The sequence below is a fragment of the Mustela erminea genome, chromosome 1 (assembly GCF_009829155.1).
Source record: "Mustela erminea isolate mMusErm1 chromosome 1, mMusErm1.Pri, whole genome shotgun sequence".
Lineage (NCBI taxonomy): Eukaryota > Metazoa > Chordata > Mammalia > Carnivora > Mustelidae > Mustela > Mustela erminea.
Window position 1 is genome coordinate 9,138,474 of NC_045614.1, and position 17,375 is coordinate 9,155,848.

At 59.2% G+C, this 17,375-nt stretch overlaps 3 protein-coding genes across 7 annotated transcripts in view; 1 reads left to right on the forward strand and 2 right to left on the reverse strand.

Moving 5' to 3' along the window:
• MAST1 (microtubule associated serine/threonine kinase 1) overlaps positions 1–7,310 on the forward strand; it is a 32,353-nt gene extending 25,043 nt beyond the window's left edge. For 3 of the 4 annotated variants that reach the window (XM_032312380.1, XM_032312387.1, XM_032312371.1), the window contains 14 exons: positions 175–313; positions 436–568; positions 705–870; positions 972–1,073; positions 1,234–1,356; positions 1,739–1,848; positions 2,541–2,719; positions 2,797–3,044; positions 3,378–3,584; positions 3,797–4,026; positions 4,349–4,471; positions 4,590–4,726; positions 5,643–5,830; positions 5,934–7,310. In XM_032312380.1, coding sequence (XP_032168271.1) covers positions 175–313; positions 436–568; positions 705–870; positions 972–1,073; positions 1,234–1,356; positions 1,739–1,848; positions 2,541–2,719; positions 2,797–3,044; positions 3,378–3,584; positions 3,797–4,026; positions 4,349–4,471; positions 4,590–4,726; positions 5,643–5,830; positions 5,934–7,192 — 3,344 coding nt within the window. In that variant the 3' untranslated portion in view covers positions 7,193–7,310. The remainder of the gene's footprint in view (positions 1–174; positions 314–435; positions 569–704; positions 871–971; positions 1,074–1,233; positions 1,357–1,738; positions 1,849–2,540; positions 2,720–2,796; positions 3,045–3,377; positions 3,585–3,796; positions 4,027–4,348; positions 4,472–4,589; positions 4,727–5,642; positions 5,831–5,933) is intronic. The other variant, XM_032312395.1, reaches the window with a different exon arrangement.
• A 204-nt stretch (positions 7,311–7,514) lies between these two features.
• DNASE2 (deoxyribonuclease 2, lysosomal) lies at positions 7,515–10,048 on the reverse strand. The gene is given in 7 exon segments (XM_032312474.1): positions 7,515–7,743; positions 7,746–8,086; positions 8,487–8,684; positions 8,774–8,938; positions 9,246–9,324; positions 9,414–9,591; positions 9,711–10,048. Coding segments are annotated over 7 exon segments (1,098 nt in total). The 5' UTR covers positions 9,806–10,048; the 3' UTR covers positions 7,515–7,701.
• Positions 10,049–10,727: 679 nt separating this feature from the next.
• On the reverse strand, positions 10,728–14,437 carry KLF1 (Kruppel like factor 1). Of its 2 annotated transcripts, none has more exons than XM_032312461.1 (3): positions 14,256–14,437; positions 12,614–13,448; positions 10,728–11,418 (listed from the first exon to the last, which is right to left on the reverse strand). In XM_032312461.1, exons 1-3 carry the CDS (start codon positions 14,340–14,342, stop codon positions 11,243–11,245), a joined length of 1,098 nt encoding a protein of 365 aa, XP_032168352.1. In that variant the 5' UTR covers positions 14,343–14,437; the 3' UTR covers positions 10,728–11,242. The 2 variants fall into 2 exon arrangements, with proteins under 2 accessions (XP_032168352.1, XP_032168343.1); XM_032312452.1 differs by having other exon boundaries at positions 12,614–13,496.
• Positions 14,438–17,375: the final 2,938 nt, after the last annotated feature.

Genomic DNA, 17,375 nt, shown 5'->3' on the forward strand with positions numbered 1-17,375 from the left:
CTGGTAGAGGGCACTCCCCATGGGGCCCGGGGAGAGGAGGCCCCTCTCCGAGCATCAGTTTTCCTTAGCTATAAAATGAGAGGCATGTGAAGCGAGGACATGGTGCATGGTGAGTGCCCAGCTCTGGGCCGAGGGTGCCTCCCTCTTCATGTGGGCCAACTCCTTCCCCCACAGGGGGGGACTGCGCCACCCTGCTGAAGAACATCGGGGCACTGCCCGTGGAGATGGCCCGCATGTACTTCGCGGAGACGGTGCTGGCCCTGGAGTACTTGCACAACTATGGCATCGTGCACCGGGACCTCAAGCCTGACAAGTGAGCCCTTCCCACCACCTCCTTCCCACCCCTCGGGCGGCCCCGGCCTGAGAGGACCAGGAGGGAAGTGGACGTGTGCCTCACTTCTGAGACCCACCTCCCACCACACACACTCCTTGCAGCCTGCTCATCACCTCTATGGGCCACATCAAGCTCACGGATTTTGGCCTTTCCAAGATGGGACTTATGAGCCTCACCACCAACCTGTACGAAGGCCACATTGAGAAAGACGCCCGGGAGTTCCTGGATAAACAGGTGTGTGTGCGGGCTTGGGGGTCACTGTGGGTGGAGTGACCTGACAGAACCGCGGGCCCCAGGGCCTAGTGGGGGGCTCGGCTCTCCCTCGAGGCCCCTCCTGCGGCCAGGGCGCAGGCTGACGGCCTGCCCCCAGGTGTGCGGGACCCCAGAGTACATCGCACCCGAGGTCATCTTGCGCCAGGGATATGGCAAGCCGGTGGACTGGTGGGCCATGGGCATCATTCTCTATGAGTTCCTGGTGGGCTGCGTACCCTTCTTTGGCGACACACCTGAAGAACTGTTTGGACAGGTCATCAGTGGTGCGTGCCTCTATGGGGGGGCAGGCGGGGGCCCGGGGACCTGGGCCAGCCCAAAGTTTTGTAGACTCCAAGAGTGACCCCCAGCCCTGCCTTTTCTGCAGATGACATCCTGTGGCCAGAGGGGGACGAGGCCCTGCCCACCGATGCCCAGCTCCTGATATCCAGCCTCCTGCAGACCAACCCCCTGGTCCGGCTAGGCGCAGGTAAGGGGTCTGATTTTCAGAGAAACTAAGGACTGGGAGCTATTGCCAGAGAGCAGAACTCCAAGTCCAAGTGGTCTGAGGCTATTTGCAGGGCTGGCCTTCGGCGGTCTCTGGAATCGAGTCCTGTCCTCCCCTCCTCCCTCCCCCACTCCCTCCCCAGGGGGTGCTTTTGAAGTGAAGCAGCACAGTTTCTTTCGAGACCTGGACTGGACAGGACTGCTGAGGCAGAAGGCCGAGTTCATCCCTCACCTGGAGTCCGAGGACGACACGAGCTACTTCGACAGTGAGCAGGGACAGGGGGCGGGATCCGGTGAGAGGGGCCCTTGGTTAAGCTTAGGATGGTACCCCAGCTGAATAGGGGACGTCCCAGTTCCAGCCTGAGGAGAGGGCTGAGGTTGTGGTTGTGCGTCCATTGCTTAGAGGCGTGGCCCGGCGTGGAGCGCCCTAGGTGGGATCTGGAGGTGTGGCTTTCCTGGAGCCTCCGAAAGTGGGGCGGGGACCCAGCCTGGGGGCGGGGCCTGAATCTGACCGGAGATAAGGCCGGGGCCTGGCAGGGGCGTGGCGGGACCTGCGGGCCCGGCCGGAACGAGGATCGGGTTCCGGTGGGGGTGTGATCTGAGGCGTGGACCCGTGCCTGCGGTTATGGCCCACCCCCCAATCCTCAGCCCGCTCAGACAGGTATCACCACGTGAACTCCTATGATGAGGATGACACGACCGAAGAGGAGCCTGTGGAAATACGCCAGTTCTCCTCTTGCTCCCCGCGCTTCAGCAAGGTGGGCCAAGGCTGCGCTAGGGGTGGGGTGAGACCCAGGGAGGGCGGGGCCTGGGCGGAGGCGGGTCTTTGCTTCCCCCCAACCACCCCTTGAGGAGGCGAAGGGTGGTGGGTCCGCAGGGGGCGGGGCTGAGGAGACAGGAGAGCAGGGTCCCAGGCGTGAGGTCTCACGCGGGGGAATTACTGAGGGGATAAGAGATCTGGGGAGATAAGGCCTGCGGGGGAGGCAGCCTGGGGGTCTTGGGACTGGCCTGTGGCGTTGAGTGGAATCTGCCGGGACCCTGGACGGATGTGGAAAGGAGGCCCACGGTGGGGCGAGCCAGTTCTGGACGGGGCGGGGTCAGGGGGCCTGGGACAAGGCTTGGCAAGGCTGGGCGAAGTCTAGCTTTGAGGAACAGCGCGCAAGGGGGTTCAGGGCCTAGCCGGGGCGAGAGTAGACATAACTGGGTGAAGCCTGGGGAGGTGGGGCACGAAGGAGGCCATATTCTTGAGGGCATGGTTGGTTGTGGAGAGGGGCCTGAGTTGAAGAATTGTAGGTGGTCGGGGTACTTCTCAGAATTGGGCGGGGCCCGGCCTTGGGGGTGGAGCGTAGTTTGGGCGGGCCCAGCAGTGGGGAGCGGATTGGTTCGCGAGCGAAGGCGGGAACTGGGGCCGAGCTTGCCTCGCACCGCCACCACCTGCCGGCTGGTTCAGGTGTATAGCAGCATGGAGCAACTGTCGCAGCACGAGCCCAAGACCCCGGTGGCGGCAGCGGGGGCCAGCAAGCGGGAGCCGAGCGCCAAAGGCCCAGAGGAGAAGGCGGCCGGCAAGCGGGAGGGCCTGGGAGGCCTGACCCTGCGCGAGAAAACCTGGAGAGGGGGCTCCCCGGAGATGTGAGCAGATTCAGGCCTGGGTTTGGGGGCGGGGCCCAAAGGGGCGTGTCTCTTCTGACCACGACCCCTTCTTGCAGCAAGCGTTTCTCGGCTTCCGAGGCCAGTTTCCTGGAGGGGGAGGCCAGTCCCCCGCTGGGCGCGCGCCGCCGTTTCTCCGCGCTGCTGGAACCCAGCCGCTTCAGCGCCCCCCAAGAGGACGAGGATGAGGGCCGGTTGCGCAGGCCTCCCCGGCCCAGCTCTGACCCCCCGGGCTCGCTGGATGCGCGGGCCCCGAAAGAGGCAGCTCAAGGGGATGGCACCCCCAGCGCTGGGGACCTCGACGCCAGTGAGTGCCCCCTACTGCCGCCTTCCCCAATTCCGCAGTGGCCATGTAGTGAGCACTTCAGTGAGCGTGGTGCTGTTTATGCAAGAGCTCACCCACTCTTCACACTCCAGCCTGGGGATTCTCATCAACATGGGGAACACCCCATATTCCCCGCTCAGTCAACAAATGTATTAGAGCACTCCTCTGTATCAGGAGCTGTGCTAGATGGATACGTTACCTGCTTTCGTGAAACTCACAAGTAAGAGAAGCGGGAAGAGCATTCCAGGCAGAGGAAACAGCATGCAGGAAGTCCGTGGCCTTGGACTGACCCCTAACCCACCTGCTCTGTTGCAGCTGACCGCCCACGCCCAGGTGACCTCTGTCCAACCTCGAAGGATGGGGACTCATCCAGTCCAAGGGCCACCAATGACCTGGTTCTGCGCCGGGCGCGGCACCAGCAGCTGTCAGGAGACCCAGCAGTAGAGAAGAGACCTTCTCGAACCGGGGGCAAAGTCATCAAGTCAGCTTCTGCCACTGCTTTGTCTGTCATGATTCCTGCAGGTGACGCCGGGCTCCACGTAGGAGGGGAGGGGCTGTCTCCATTTGTGCCAGGATAGGCCAATGAGAACACTGTATTTTCCCTTTTCACAATGATTGGCTCTGGGATGGACCAATGAGAACCCTGGGACTTTGACTCGGGAAGAATGAGGAACAGCTGCAGGGAGAGGTTTATCTTGTTGGCCCCATCTCTGACCATGATTCTGTGTCTGCAGTGGACCCCCATGGAAGCTCACCCCTGGCCAGTCCCATGTCCCCACGATCTCTTTCCTCTAACCCATCCTCACGGGACTCCTCACCCAGCCGGGACTACTCACCGGCTGTCAGTGGGCTCCGCTCCCCTATCACCATCCAACGCTCTGGCAAGAAGTACGGCTTCACACTGCGTGCCATTCGGGTCTACATGGGTGATTCGGATGTCTACAGTGTCCATCACATTGTCTGGGTGAGCACACATGCTTGGAGTCTATGTCCCGAGGTGAGGGGTGGGTGGGTGGACGAGAGGGGAAGAAGGCCCCCCCCCGGGATGAGGGACAGCTCAAACTGTAGAACCAGGACCTAGATAAGAGTCCTCTGTGAGCTGTGCTCTCACTTCCATTTCTGAGCCTCAGTTTCCTCATTTGTCAATTGGGGAGAATGATTACTGGTTCATAAGGTGTTAAGAGGGTTGCTGTGCATACAGAGCTCGGCGTCTGGCACAGAAGCGCGGGGAGAATTTTTCGTTACTATAACTCTGACCCTACCCCTGTGGGGTGTCTTGTCCCCAGCACGTGGAAGAGGGGGGCCCAGCCCAGGAGGCCGGGCTTTGTGCTGGTGACCTCATTACACACGTGAACGGGGAGCCTGTGCACGGCATGGTGCATCCTGAAGTCGTCGAGCTGATCCTTAAGGTGCGTGCAGGGGAGGGCGCACCCTGCGGGGAGGGCCAAGGAGGGTTGGAGACATCCTGGGGAACTGGAGCTGCCTGAGCAGCCTCCAGCAGAGCATTTCTCTCCTTTCTTCCCCTAGAGTGGCAATAAGGTAGCAGTGACTACAACGCCCTTTGAAAATACCTCCATTCGCATTGGCCCTGCACGGCGCAGCAGCTACAAAGCCAAAATGGCTAGGAGGAACAAGCGGCCCTCTGCCAAGGAGGGTCAGGAGAGGTGAGTGGGGCCAAATGCAGTTGGCAGGCCTATAATCAGCAGACTGAGGGAACGCTTGTGTTTTTGTGGTGGTTGTGTCGTATGAGCAGTGGGCGGGGCTAAGGTGGGAGGTGGTGAGAACCTGCGAAGGAAAGCGCCCAGGATAAGTGGCCGGCGGGGCCATCAAGCAAAAACAAGAGGATAGAGAGAGAAGGGCTAGGGAAGTGGGAGAAGTCAGGAAAGGAAGCTGTGCCAGGTTTCTAGGCCGGGCGAAAAACCTTGAGGGAGGTGTCTTGGGAGATGGGCAGGGCCAGCACTTGTAAGTTAAAGAGGGTGCTGTTCGGGAGCCAGTACTGACCTGTCGGATAGATAAAGGGATAGATAAAGACTGAGAGGACTGGGAGAAGGGATTTCCATGTGAAATGAGCACACTAGGCAAGACCCAGCCAACTGAAAACGTTTCTTCCCTTTGAGGTAGGAGGAGCGAAGAGAGGTGGGTGGGGCCAGGAGACTTGTGTTTTGATCTGAGGGTTTGGCGGTTTGGCCTGGAAAGTCGTTGAGTGGGGATTTGAGTGTGAGGAGCCCGGCAAAACTTGAGTCAGGTGAATTTCTTCCAGCCCTCCTTAGGTAGGTGGCCGCTGGTGGGAAGGGGCTAGAGAGGTGGGCGGGGCCAGAAAAGGATGGTCCAGCGTGGATGGGTGTTTTCCGGGTTTGGGCTAGGGGCTGCCTGAAAGGAATGGGGGCCTGAGCTGGGAGGAGCCACATGGGACCAGCCTTAAGGGAAGTTCTTTCGGTTTGATAGGTGGGTGGCAGCTGGAGAGGGAGGGGCTAGGAGGGGTGGGCGGTCCCCAGGGGCCGACGTGCGGCCCTAAAATGGAAGGAAGCCAGGAGTTCTGGAACTTGGTGAAGGGTAGGTGGCCCCCTCTTTGTCCCCCAGCAAGAAGCGCAGCTCCCTCTTCCGCAAGATCACAAAGCAGTCAAACCTGCTGCACACTAGCCGCTCGCTGTCGTCGCTGAACCGGTCGCTGTCGTCCAGCGACAGCCTCCCGGGCTCGCCCACGCACGGGCTGCCTGCACGCTCGCCTACCCACAGCTACCGCTCCACGCCCGACTCCGCCTACCTAGGTACGCTCTGCGCCTGCGCGCGGCGGGCCGAGCGGCGCAGGGTGGCGGGGCTGTGCCCTGGCTGTGCCCGCAGCGCGCGACAGCCCCTCTCGCCCACCCGCAGGCGCCTCCTCCCAGAGCAGCTCGCCGGCCTCGAGCACGCCCAACTCGCCAGCATCGTCGGCGTCGCACCACATCCGGCCCAGCACGCTGCACGGCCTGTCGCCGAAATTGCACCGCCAGTACCGCTCTGCGCGCTGCAAGTCGGCTGGCAACATCCCCCTGTCGCCGCTGGCACACACGCCGTCCCCGACACAGGCATCGCCGCCGCCGCTGCCAGGCCACACGGTGGGCAGCTCGCACACGACGCAGAGCTTCCCTGCGAAGCTGCACTCGTCACCGCCGGTGGTGCGCCCGCGCCCCAAGAGTGCCGAGCCCCCGCGGTCGCCGCTCCTCAAACGCGTGCAGTCAGCAGAGAAGCTGGGAGCCTCGCTGGGCGCCGACAAGAAGGGCGCACTGCGCAAACACAGCCTCGAGGTGGGCCACCCGGATTTCCGCAAGGACTTCCACGGCGAGCTGGCACTGCATAGCCTCGCCGAGTCTGACGGCGAGACGCCCCCCGTCGAGGGCCCTGGCACACCTAGGCAGGTGGCAGTCCGTCGCCTGGGCCGCCAAGAGTCGCCCCTGAGCTTGGGCGCGGACCAACTGCTGCCTGAAGGTGCTCCCAGGCTACCGGTGTCCAGTAAGGAGAAGGAGTCTCCGGGTGGTGCTGATGCCTGCACCCCACCCCGTGCGACGACCCCTGGGGGCCGGACCCTGGAGCGGGACCCCAGCGGCACACGGCACCAGAGTGTGCAGACAGAGGATGGAGTGGGTGGGGTGGCCAGGGCTGTGGCAAAGGCCGCGCTGAGCCCAGTGCAGGAACACGAGACCGGCAGGCGCAGCAGTTCGGGTGAGGCAGGCACACCCCCGGTGCCAATTGTCGTAGAGCCTGTGCGTCCGGGGTCCAAAGCCGTGGCACCCCAGCCTCCTGGTGCAGACTCCAAAGGGTTGCAGGAATCCACATCCCTGGCGCCTCCTGTTCCTGAGGTCCCCCGGGGTCGGGAGTGCTGGGTGCTGGAGGTGGTGGAGGAGCGGACCACGCTGAGCGGGCCTCGGTCCAAGCCCACCTCCCCCAAACTCTCTCCAGAACCCCAAGCCTCCTCCCCAGCCCCCACAAAGAATGCGCCCAGCAGTGCAGGGCCCCCAGTCCCACCCACTTCCCTCTTGGTCCCAGCCACCAAGCCTGAGGTGGGGCTGACCTCCCGGTGCCCTGCTGAAACTATACCCCCAGCAGGCCTGACCAAAAAAGGTGCCCCCTGTCCCACGCCTCCAGGCCCGTAGCCGAGGGGGCCGCTGGCCCTGCTCTGTACAGCCACCTGTATACATATGTACACATATAAATAAAGTGTGTCTGTGCTGTGTGAGCTTTCTGGGGCTCACCCCACCCCTGGCGGGGCAAGACATTGTGTTTCTGCCCCCTTGCCTGTGTGTGTCTCGAGGCCTCAATACCATGGAGAAGGGAGGTGAGTCTTGGGTATCCCCTTCCTGTGGTCCTACTTTGGGTCTCACTTATGTACCAGCTGTCCCCAGACCTTCAGGGAGAGAAGAAGGGCTGTAATGTTGTCTGGAGTCCCAGTCCCCACTTGATGAAAAAGGTTAATAGCCCCGTCCACAAACTTCCTTTTATTTTTCAACAGTCCTAACAGTCCTGAATCACGTATTGTGATTCTCATTTGGCAGATGAGTAAATAGAGTCACAAGTTAAGGCATGTGCGTCCATGCCTTATTAAGCTCACACAGTTAGGCATTAAACTGGGGATCAAGCTGAAGTCCCAAGAGGCTTCTGAGCCTTAGCTCTTATGTGCTCTGCTCAGATTCCTGGAGAGAAGGTTCTCTTCTCCCCACAGGGCTTGCAGGCCTTCACCAGAGGCTGGAAGGCCTTCCACAGGGCTGGCAGCTGGGCACATAATGTGCCGCCACCCCGCTTCTCCTCTCTGAGGTTACGATTCATGTCACCCACACAGGTCCAGGGCACTGCTGGGGCTACACACCACTTGGAGTGGTCTTCCGTGGCATTGAAGGCCGGCCCAGCTGGCCCAGGGAAAGCTATCTGGGTCACGTCGAACACCTGCTGGTGCCTGGAGCAGTTGGAGGGTAGGATGCCAGGAGAGTTTTGCCAGAATTGGACCTGCAAGTTACTGCCAAGGGCTTCTGCCAACCAGCCAGAATACAGGTCTGTGGAGGATGGAAAAAGGGCATGGACAGGGTCAGGGTCATTGCTAGGACCACTTCCCCTTTCTGAGCTCAGTTTCTTCAGTTGTCAATTCCTGGAGACACAAGGAATGACAACATTAAAACAGCCCTTACCAAATGCTTTATAGGCATCACTTCATAACAATCTGTTAAAGTAGATACCAGTGTCCCCATTTCTCAGATGGGTTAAACTCGGGCTCTGGTTAAATCACACATCACATAGCCAGAAACCAATATGTGAACCCAGGTCTGTTAGTTGTCTACCTCTCATTGATTTTGGCCGTCAGAGTCCTAGTCCTTATTATTCCTAACCTGCCCTTAGGCACACCAGGCACCCCCTCTGCAGAAAAAGAGCTTTGCAATCCTCAACTTCAGGACTCACCATCTCCAAATTTTCCAAATTTGGCAAAGCTCTGAAATGTGTCCCCTGCCTTGGATGTGAGCGTTACACTGCTGTTCCAGGGGCCGTGGAGAACATGGTGGCCCTCGACCACATCTTCCAGATAGGGGACTTTCTGAGCGAAGGTGGCATCTAGCTTGTGGTCATACACTAGGGGGTAGGTGTAGGTCAGCTGTCTGCCTGGAGGGCAAAGGTAGAGAAAATGAGGGACTGTTCCACATTCTGGCCTCGGAATCAGGGATTCACTCTGCCTCCCTCTCCACACTCACCAATCTTCCCAAACTGAGTGAGGGGAAAAGACACACAGAGCAGGGTCTGCCCGTAGGTTCGGGCGCTAGAAGGCCAGCTGTATGCAGCAGAGCAGGCAGGTGGTGGGAAGTGAGGAACACTGTGGACCAGCCAGAAGCCCCCTTCTTGGTCCAGGAGCAGCACACCTGAACCAGAAGACAGGGGTCAGGAAGACTGCTTTTGCATCCCCAAGAGCACGTGTGCCACCAGGAACACCCTCCGTTTGCAGGGGACCTGGAGAAGGTGTGGGCAGTGTCAAAACCACTGCTGAGCTTAGTTTCTGCAGCTGTTAATTCTTGCAGTCAAGAAGAAAAACAATATAATAAGGAAGCAGATGTTCAGAGTCTGACAGAGCACCCCCTCCACCACCCCATCCCTGGGCAGGGCAGGGGTTAGCTGGGGAAAATGCATAGGAACACCAGAGCCCTTCCCCAGCCCCAACCCGGGACTCACCCTTTGTGTGCCCTCGGCTAGACCAGTTCTGAGCCCTGCTGGAGTTAGGTGGCTGGTCATTGTATAGCAGGAAGGCGAGCTGAGGGGAGATGGATGGGGTAACTTGAAATTTCCCCCCAAGCTGGGTCTTAGAGTCTTATTCCAGGTTCAGCCCAGGCCCTCCTTCACCTGGCTGGCGTTCCGGTACAGCGGCAGCAAGCTGCGGCCCACGGCCCCCGCCGAGCTGTTGATGAACCCCGCGCCGTCGCGCCAGCCCCCTGAGTCCTTATCCATGTACTTGTATCGCAGTCCGCTCTGCGCTGCATCCCCGGGCCCGCTCTGGGCTGGCAGCTTGTAGACAACGAACCTTAGAGTTGAGGAATGGGAGAAATGGAAGGAGGGGAAGACGGGGAACCCCAGGCTCCACGCAATTGCGGAGCAGCCCCCAGGCCCACCCCGGGCGACGGTCGGCGCCTGCGCACTTACCAGTCCACAGGCTGCCCCGAGTCCCCATAGCAGGTCAGGGTCCTTACAGGGACCCATAGCAGCGCGGCCAGGAGCAGCGGGCTCAGCATGGCCATGCCCTTGGGTAGAGGAATCTCTGTTAAGGCCCGGAACGCCAGGTCACGAGCTGAGCCGGGCCGGCCCCTAGACGACTTTCAGTTCCTCAGACAGGCGTGGGAACCCCAGCCGGAACCTCACGAGGATGGAGACTGCCCGCGAGACAGAGAAGCTGAGATTTGACTCAGTTCTGGGTCTCCGGAGGCGGGGCTTCCTTTCGGACGGTCCCCTTAGGCACCGCCTCCCGTTTCCGGGAGACTCAACTCTCGATATACTCCACCCACCGGTCAGGCTCAGGCCACGCCTTCCACGGCCACATGGTTCCCCCCCCCCCGCCTTCGACTCCTTTCCCGGCCAATCATAGCTCATATCCCTCTGCTAGGCCCCGCCTCCGTCTCTTTCTACTGTGGTTAGTCTCAAACCGCTCTTCGCCGCTAGTACCGCGCAGCTCCGGCTCCTGGGTCAAAAGCGGTCTTGGATTTTTTTTTTTCCTTTTCTGTCTTACAACCTGAGGTCTACCTCTTGTGATCTTTGCTCTTTTAAGGGGCGCTTGTGCTCCTGGTCCTCCCCATTTTCATTCCACATGTTTTCCTGGGGCCCGCCTGAGCTAGCTATTCGAGGGTGTAGTTTGTGCTTGCTTCGGCAGCACCTGTATTCAAGGGAATATTTTGGATCGGGTCACGGTGGAGGGTGATGGGGCTCTGGGGCCGGGTTGAAGGCTGAGGGGAGGAAGACGGTCCCAATGAATGTACCTGGGGTTCAAGGCAGGAGACAAGGACTATTTAGGCTAAACTTGGGGTGTGGTGGGGAGGGGAGGCAAAGCCTCCAGTGCTAAGAGGGGTCTCTGAAGTTTACATGATTTTGTGAAGGTGTGTATGGCCCCCAATCTCACCCCTGAGAGTAAAACTTCCTCCCAACCTCCAGCATCCAAAACCCACAAAGTCAGGCCATCGCTGAAAGCCTTTATCTGGAAGCGGCATTGGTACAGGACCCATAACCATTCACAGCAGATCCAGCCACTATCCAGGGCTTCATTAGCCACGTTGTGAAGCCCCACCTTCTAGGCCCAGAGTCTCCGGGAACCTTCACCCCACAACCACTCCCACTGCCCAGGGCCTCTTGTAAGCTGGTCTGAGGGTCCAGCTCTCTGAGGGTCCGTCTCTCTGTCCGAAATGTCTGAGTGTCCAACTGAGTCGTTTATTTGAAGATCTGTCTCTGTCTCGCTGTATCTGTGGGACCACTGGATGTCTCCGTGTAGCTCCTGCCACTGAGGACGTGTGGGACCTTTGGTTGGAGGCTCCCTCAGGTCTGTCTATGGGCCAGTCCTTGATCTTTGGGTGGATCTGTGAGGTCGCGCAAATCCAGGAGAGGGTCCATCTGAGGGAAAACCACCCTGCGTGGATCTGCTCTTATTCCATCCCCAACCCCCAGGAAGGGTCCACATGTTGGGGTGGTTCTCAAAGATGACGCTTCATGTGCAGGGCCAGGTGATCCGAGCGTGAAAAAGCGCGCGGGCAGAGCTGGCAGCGGAAAGGGCGCTGTCCAGTGTGCTTCCGGTAGTGGCGGGTCAGTTCGTCTGAGCGCGCGAACCTCCAGCCACAGCCGTCCCACGTGCAGGCGTAGGGCTTCTCCCCTGGGGAGGGTGGATGGGGGATGTGGAAGACTTGAACATCCCTGTCTGCCCCACCCCTCCCCCGGCTGCCTCTGCCTCTGGTGCACTTCTTTGCTCAGCCTTGGTCGGTTCTAGGATGAGGCAAGGGAGGCGCTCACTCTCAGGGCAAGGCCCTGATTCTGCACCCACGTCCGGCCTCTGCGACCTCGACCCTTCTTCTGTACCTGCACTTGGCGCCAAACCCATTCTCATTTCCTGGACCCAAGTCATGTTCCCTACTCCATCGGCTTCATTTCCTGTTCCCTATTATCCTGCCTCTGAGTCCTAAAGCCATTTTCACCTTCGTCCTTTGGTTTGGCTCCCTGTGTTCCAGTCCCTCCCTTGTAGGACCCTCCAGCTGCTGCCCAGTTCTGCCCCCCGCCCCTCAACCTGCCCTGGCCTTGGCCCTAGAGCCTCGAAATCCAGGCCATGTCCCAGGTAATTGTTCTCTCCCTATGCTACTCCTGGCCTCTCCACCTGCGTCTCTGCACGGCACTGCACACAAGGCTCTACCCTCTCTGGGCACTCCTAAATTTAGGACTCACCCTTCCTCCTCCCCGTAACCTCTATTCCACAGCCCCGCCCCCGTCTTAGGATCCCTGGGACCCGGCTTCTCCTCCCATGCCCAACCTCCTTTCCCAGCTATTCCCTCTATTCTTCTGGACCTGCCTCCGCATCTGGGCTCGGGAAACTGACTCTGGCCCTGCCTCTCCTCCTGCGTGACGCCACGCCCCCAACAGTCTGGCTCCGCCTCCCCGGCAAGCAACCTTTGCTTTATACTCTTGGCCCCTAATTCGGCTTTCCGCTTGCCCCGCACCTGAACCCTCCGTCTTTGACTCCGCGCTTAGCATTATAAGCTCCGCAGTCCCTCCTCTAGCCCGTCCCCTCTGTCACCGGTCAGGCTTTGTGCTCTTTAGCCCTTCGGCTGCCCAGGTCTTAGCCGGTCTGTTCCCTGAAACGCTCCTCAGGTTCCCCAGGCTGTCTCTTTGCCCCCACCCTCCTCCCGCAATGCTGCCTTTCGGGCTCCCGAGGTCCTAGACTGGCTCCCAGCTCCCTCTGCCCTGCCCGTGGCTCCGAAATTCTGCTTTAGTTCCGCCACCTGCTCGGGTTTCCCAGCTCCCCAGCCACTCGCGGCTCCTGAGACCCATCCTCCAGCCCCCGTGTCCCGCTCCCTCACCTGTGTGCGTACGCAGATGAGCCTTTAGGTGTGAGCTCTTGGTGTAGCTCTTCCCACAGCCCGGGTGCGTGCACGTGTGCGCCGCCTGCCTCTTGCGCGCCCACGATCGCCGGCTGCGTTTGGATGGCGCGGCGTCCGCGATCCCTCCGGGGTCTCCTGCCGTTCCCCGGAGTCCCGCACCCGCCGTCCCGGGTCCCAGACAACTCAAGAAAGAAGGGGGTGATGTGGGGCCGGGCGCGGGCGCCGGGAGCCCGCGGAAGAGCTGGAAGTGCCCTTGGTACTGAGGCACCGGGTACAGCGCTGGGTACCCGGACAGCAGCCCGTAGGGGGCGCCTGGCGCCGTGGGCATTGAAAGCCCGGTCCGCGAGAAGTAGCTACTGGCGGAGCCCGCACCTGGCCCGGGGTACACCGGCTGCAGCGGGAGTGCCTTGGGCTCGGGAGCTGGGCCCAGGGCTGAGCCCACGAAGGCATCCGGGGCCGGGGCTCTTGGGGCCGGGCGTGCCCAGCCCGGGTGCTCCTCGGGACCCAAGAGCCCAGCCACCAGCCCTGGGCCGCCCACGTACGGGCTGGGAGTCTCGGGTGGCAGCGGCGGCGGAGGGAATTGCACCCCGGAGCACTCGCCTGGGGCCAAAGCGCAGGTTTGGGGCGCGCCGCCGGGCTCTGGGCACGAGAAATTGGTGAGAAGGAGATCCAGATCCCAGGCGGTGGCCGAGTCCCTCTCGTGGTCTTCGTCCTCCCTGGGTGCGTCCTGCGACTCTGGCCTCACGTGGAGGGGCAGCCCGGTGGGATCAGGGGGTCCGGGACCCAAGTCCTGCACCTCCTCAGAGCGCCACCACTGGGGAGGGAGCCGGTAGCGTGAGGCTTCGGGGGACACCAGGGTACCCTGTCCAGAGATGGAGAGGGCTGGATGCCCTGATGGGGGCAGGCTGGCCAGAGGCTCTGGGAAGGGGTCTTGTTTGCTTGTCTGTCATGTCAGTCTGTCCCCCTCCCTTACACTGCACACTCCCTCCAGCCCCCTCCAAGTCCAGGGACAGAGGTCTATGGGTCTGGCTGGAGACCCAAGATAAGACTGACATTATCTGGAGCCACACTCAGGCATGGGGGAAAGGGTGGCAGAGTTAGGCATGGAAGGCTGGGTGAGGGGCAGCCTTGCCTCAGTTTCCCCCAGACCCTCCCTCTCCTTCCCTGACCCCCCCCCCAAATTAATTCCCAAGATTAAATTCCTGCAGTGCTGTTTCCCCCTGGTATCTGGGGTTGTCTTACTGTGGACTGCTGCACTGTTCAGCTTCAAAGGTTCTTTTTCTTTCTTTCTTTCTAAGTAAGCTCTATGCCCAACATGGGGCTTGAACTCACAACCCTGAGATCAAGAGTTGCACGTTCTACCTACTCAGCCAGTCAGGTGCCCCTCCAAGCCTCAGTTTTATATGACAAAAATAGGTCCTTAGACCAAGTTCAGAGCCCTGGCCTGGACTGAGGACCCCCAGTCTTAGCTAAGATTCAGAGCAAGAGGGAGACTAGACCCTGCAAGCTCTAACCACAGCCCAGGACCCAGCCCACCCACCTACACCCCACCTGGCCCCTCCCAAGCTCTAACCACAGCCCAGGACCCCAACCCACCCACCTACACCCGACCTGGACCCACCTTGAGAAAGTCCTCCTGTGTGTCCGTGAAGGGGCCCAGGGTGGTCAGGGTGCTGATGGAGGGCAAGGCGGTCTCAGCTGCGGCCATGGCTGGCTGGTGCCGACTCTGGGCCTCAGGCCTCCTCTCCCTCGGTGGCCTCGTGGGCTCTGAGACACCAATGGCCCCTTGGAGGGCTCCTCTCTGCCCTCAGCTGATTGGCTGAAGCCCCTGATAAGAGGCAGGCAAGGCGGGGGTCACTGTTTCTGGGGAAGAGACCTCATCTCAGCCTGTTTAGGGGCTGGGCCTTAAGGACTGACCCTGGATCTAAAGCCAAGTCAAGTTCAGGGGCTGGGGGCTCAGAAGTTGAGGGTTCAGGTGTTGGGTAAAGCGAGGCACTAAGTCTCCATGAAAGGAGAGACTAAGGGGGTCCTCTTAGTTACCTTCCTATAGAAGGGGTGATAGACAGAATGGGGATCCTCGGAAGGGACTTGGAGACCCCATTTGCTGTGACTGGGGCCCTGTAGCTCTCCCCCTCCCCAAAAAACAGCAGCGACCATGTTGATGGCGGGACTTGGCATGAAGTCCCTGCCAAGCCAAGCATTATCAGACGCCCCAGATGTTGGAGGCTGCTATCAGGTGGGGGCCCAGAACAGCCGAAGCTCTGTTCCCGGTGAGTGGGAGGGTTGGGGGCTGGGGCTTCACATTGGGTTGGTTTGAAATTGCCTGGATTGTGAGTTCCCAGGGTCTGAGTCCAGCGCCGGGAGGAGCCCCTCCCAATCCGCTGCTGCTGTTGACCATGGACCCTCTGGGTGGTGCTGGGAGGAGTCAGGCCCTGTGGAGGGGGAGGCTGCCATGACCACAGTTGCTCCAGTGTGATGGGGCTGGGGCAGGGGAAGTGACCCCCTCTGCTGGGTGAAATAAGATGGTGGGATCAGGCCACAGGAAGTACCTGATGATAAGCAGGAGACCCTTAGCAACCCCTGCTCTGGGTCTGGCTGCTGTTTGATTGCTGCCCCGCACGGGGGGAGGAATCCAAGCCTCTACATAGGGACCTCCACTGTTGTGCCCTGGGAGTCCAGGTGGATGCTATGGACACATCATAGACACCTAGTTCATGGTCACATCCACACACAACTGGTGGTTACACAGTGACCCAGATTCCTGGTCCCCCAGTCACACAGACCATATAGTCCCTGTACATGGAATTGCGTGTCTGCATATCATGTAGACCAGGCACAGATACCCAATTTCCAGACACAAAAACACAGCTATACACCACATTGGTTACACAGTGATATAGTCACACAGTCTCTCAGACATAAAATTCACAATCACACAGATGGATACTGACACAATCACACACTGCTCCAGAAACACACAGCAACATACAACCACTCACACACACACAGCTACACATCAGATACAACCATTCACGGAACCATATGAAACCTACAACCTGACATATTCACGCCCCCTGTCACTGTCACAGTTTGTCACTGGTCACACGATTGCATAGTTACCAATGCCCAACCGTAGGGGGCAGAGCCAGTCAAAGACAGACAACCCTGCCAACGCGGAATCAAACACTCCAATAGTGAAAAACACACAACCCTGCACAGGCACATGTCACCACAGATGCACAATCAGAGTTGGTGCATCGCAAAAGTTGCACATTTCACAAAAAGGCAAAATATTATCATGGGCCACAAGGGGAGGGGGAAGCAAGTAATACAGAAGCCAGCTCACGCACCAACTACGAGAGCCACAGAGAGAGAAAGTGGAACCCCGTAAACTGCTGGGGGGAATGGAAAATGTAGCTACTGCGGGAAAGTCTGATGATTCTTCCAAAAGTTAAATAACCAAAAAGTTGGACGAGAGTTACCATATGACCCAGCAATTGCACTCTTAGGTATATACATCAAATAATTGAAAATGGTATTCAGGGGATGCCTGGGGGGCTCAGTCGGTTAAGTGTCTACCTTGGGTCAGGTCATGATCCCGGGGTACTGGGATCGAGTCCCACATCAGGCTCCCTGCTCAGGGGGGATCCTGCTTCTTCCTCTCTCTCTGCCTGCCACTCCCCTGCTTGTGCGCTCTCTCTCTAATCAATCAGTAGATAAAATCTTTAAAAAAAAGGCATTCAAATGACTACTTGTACACTATGTTCATAGCAGCATTAGTTACAATAGGTGCTCCGCTTCCCTGAAGCAGGCGGCGTTCCACCCTGGGCAGGCTGGGCATTCCCGGCTGCCGGGCATTCCCGGCTGCCCGGCTTCGGTGAAGGGGTGGCGTTCCGCCCTGAGCGAGCCGGGCATCCCCAGCTCCCCAGCTTCACGGTCGTACATCGTCCTTCTCCCCAAAGACCTGTTGTCAGTATATGTATTTCTTAAGGCCATCTCTAAATGTGCTTGGCAACTAGTAAAATCCTCCAGGGGTTACAGTTTAAGTAACAAATTGTTCCGAGGGGCAGCAGCATTCAATATATAATCATGTGGGTGAACCTCAAAAACATGCTAAGTGGAAGAAGTCCATCACAAACAATCACACATATGAGTCCATTTAATATCCGGGCAAATCCATGCAGACCAAAAGATTAGTGGTTGCCAGAAGCAGGGGGAGGAGGAATGGGGAGTGACCGCTAATGGGTACAGGGTCTCCTTTTGGGGTGAGGGAAATGTTCTGGAACTAGATAGAGGTGGTGGTTGCCCAGCATTGTGAATGCTAAATGCCTGTGAATTGTTCACTTTAAAATGGTTCGCTTATGTTTTGTGAATTTTGCCCCAGTAAAATAAAATGACTGGAATTAGTGGGTTGCTAGAGAAGAAAGCAGAGTCTCTCTTGGGGAGAGATCTCCTTGGTTTGGGACGAGGCACTAAACAGGCCTGTGTCGCTCTAAAATGGGAGGCAAGAAGATAAGAGTCCAGAGAGATGGAGGCATTTGGCTGGAAGCATTTGTCCCCTAGGAGCCTGTGGTCTGGAGGCATGACAGACATCCCGGGGTGTCAAGGCCCGAACCCCAGTTTGGGTTTCCTGGTACAGACACCGACATCACGCTCTGACACTTACACCAGCTTCAGGGTGGGGAGATTTGGGGAAAGGAAGGGGGTGGGGGAGAGAGGCCACTGGCTACGGGAGAAGAGA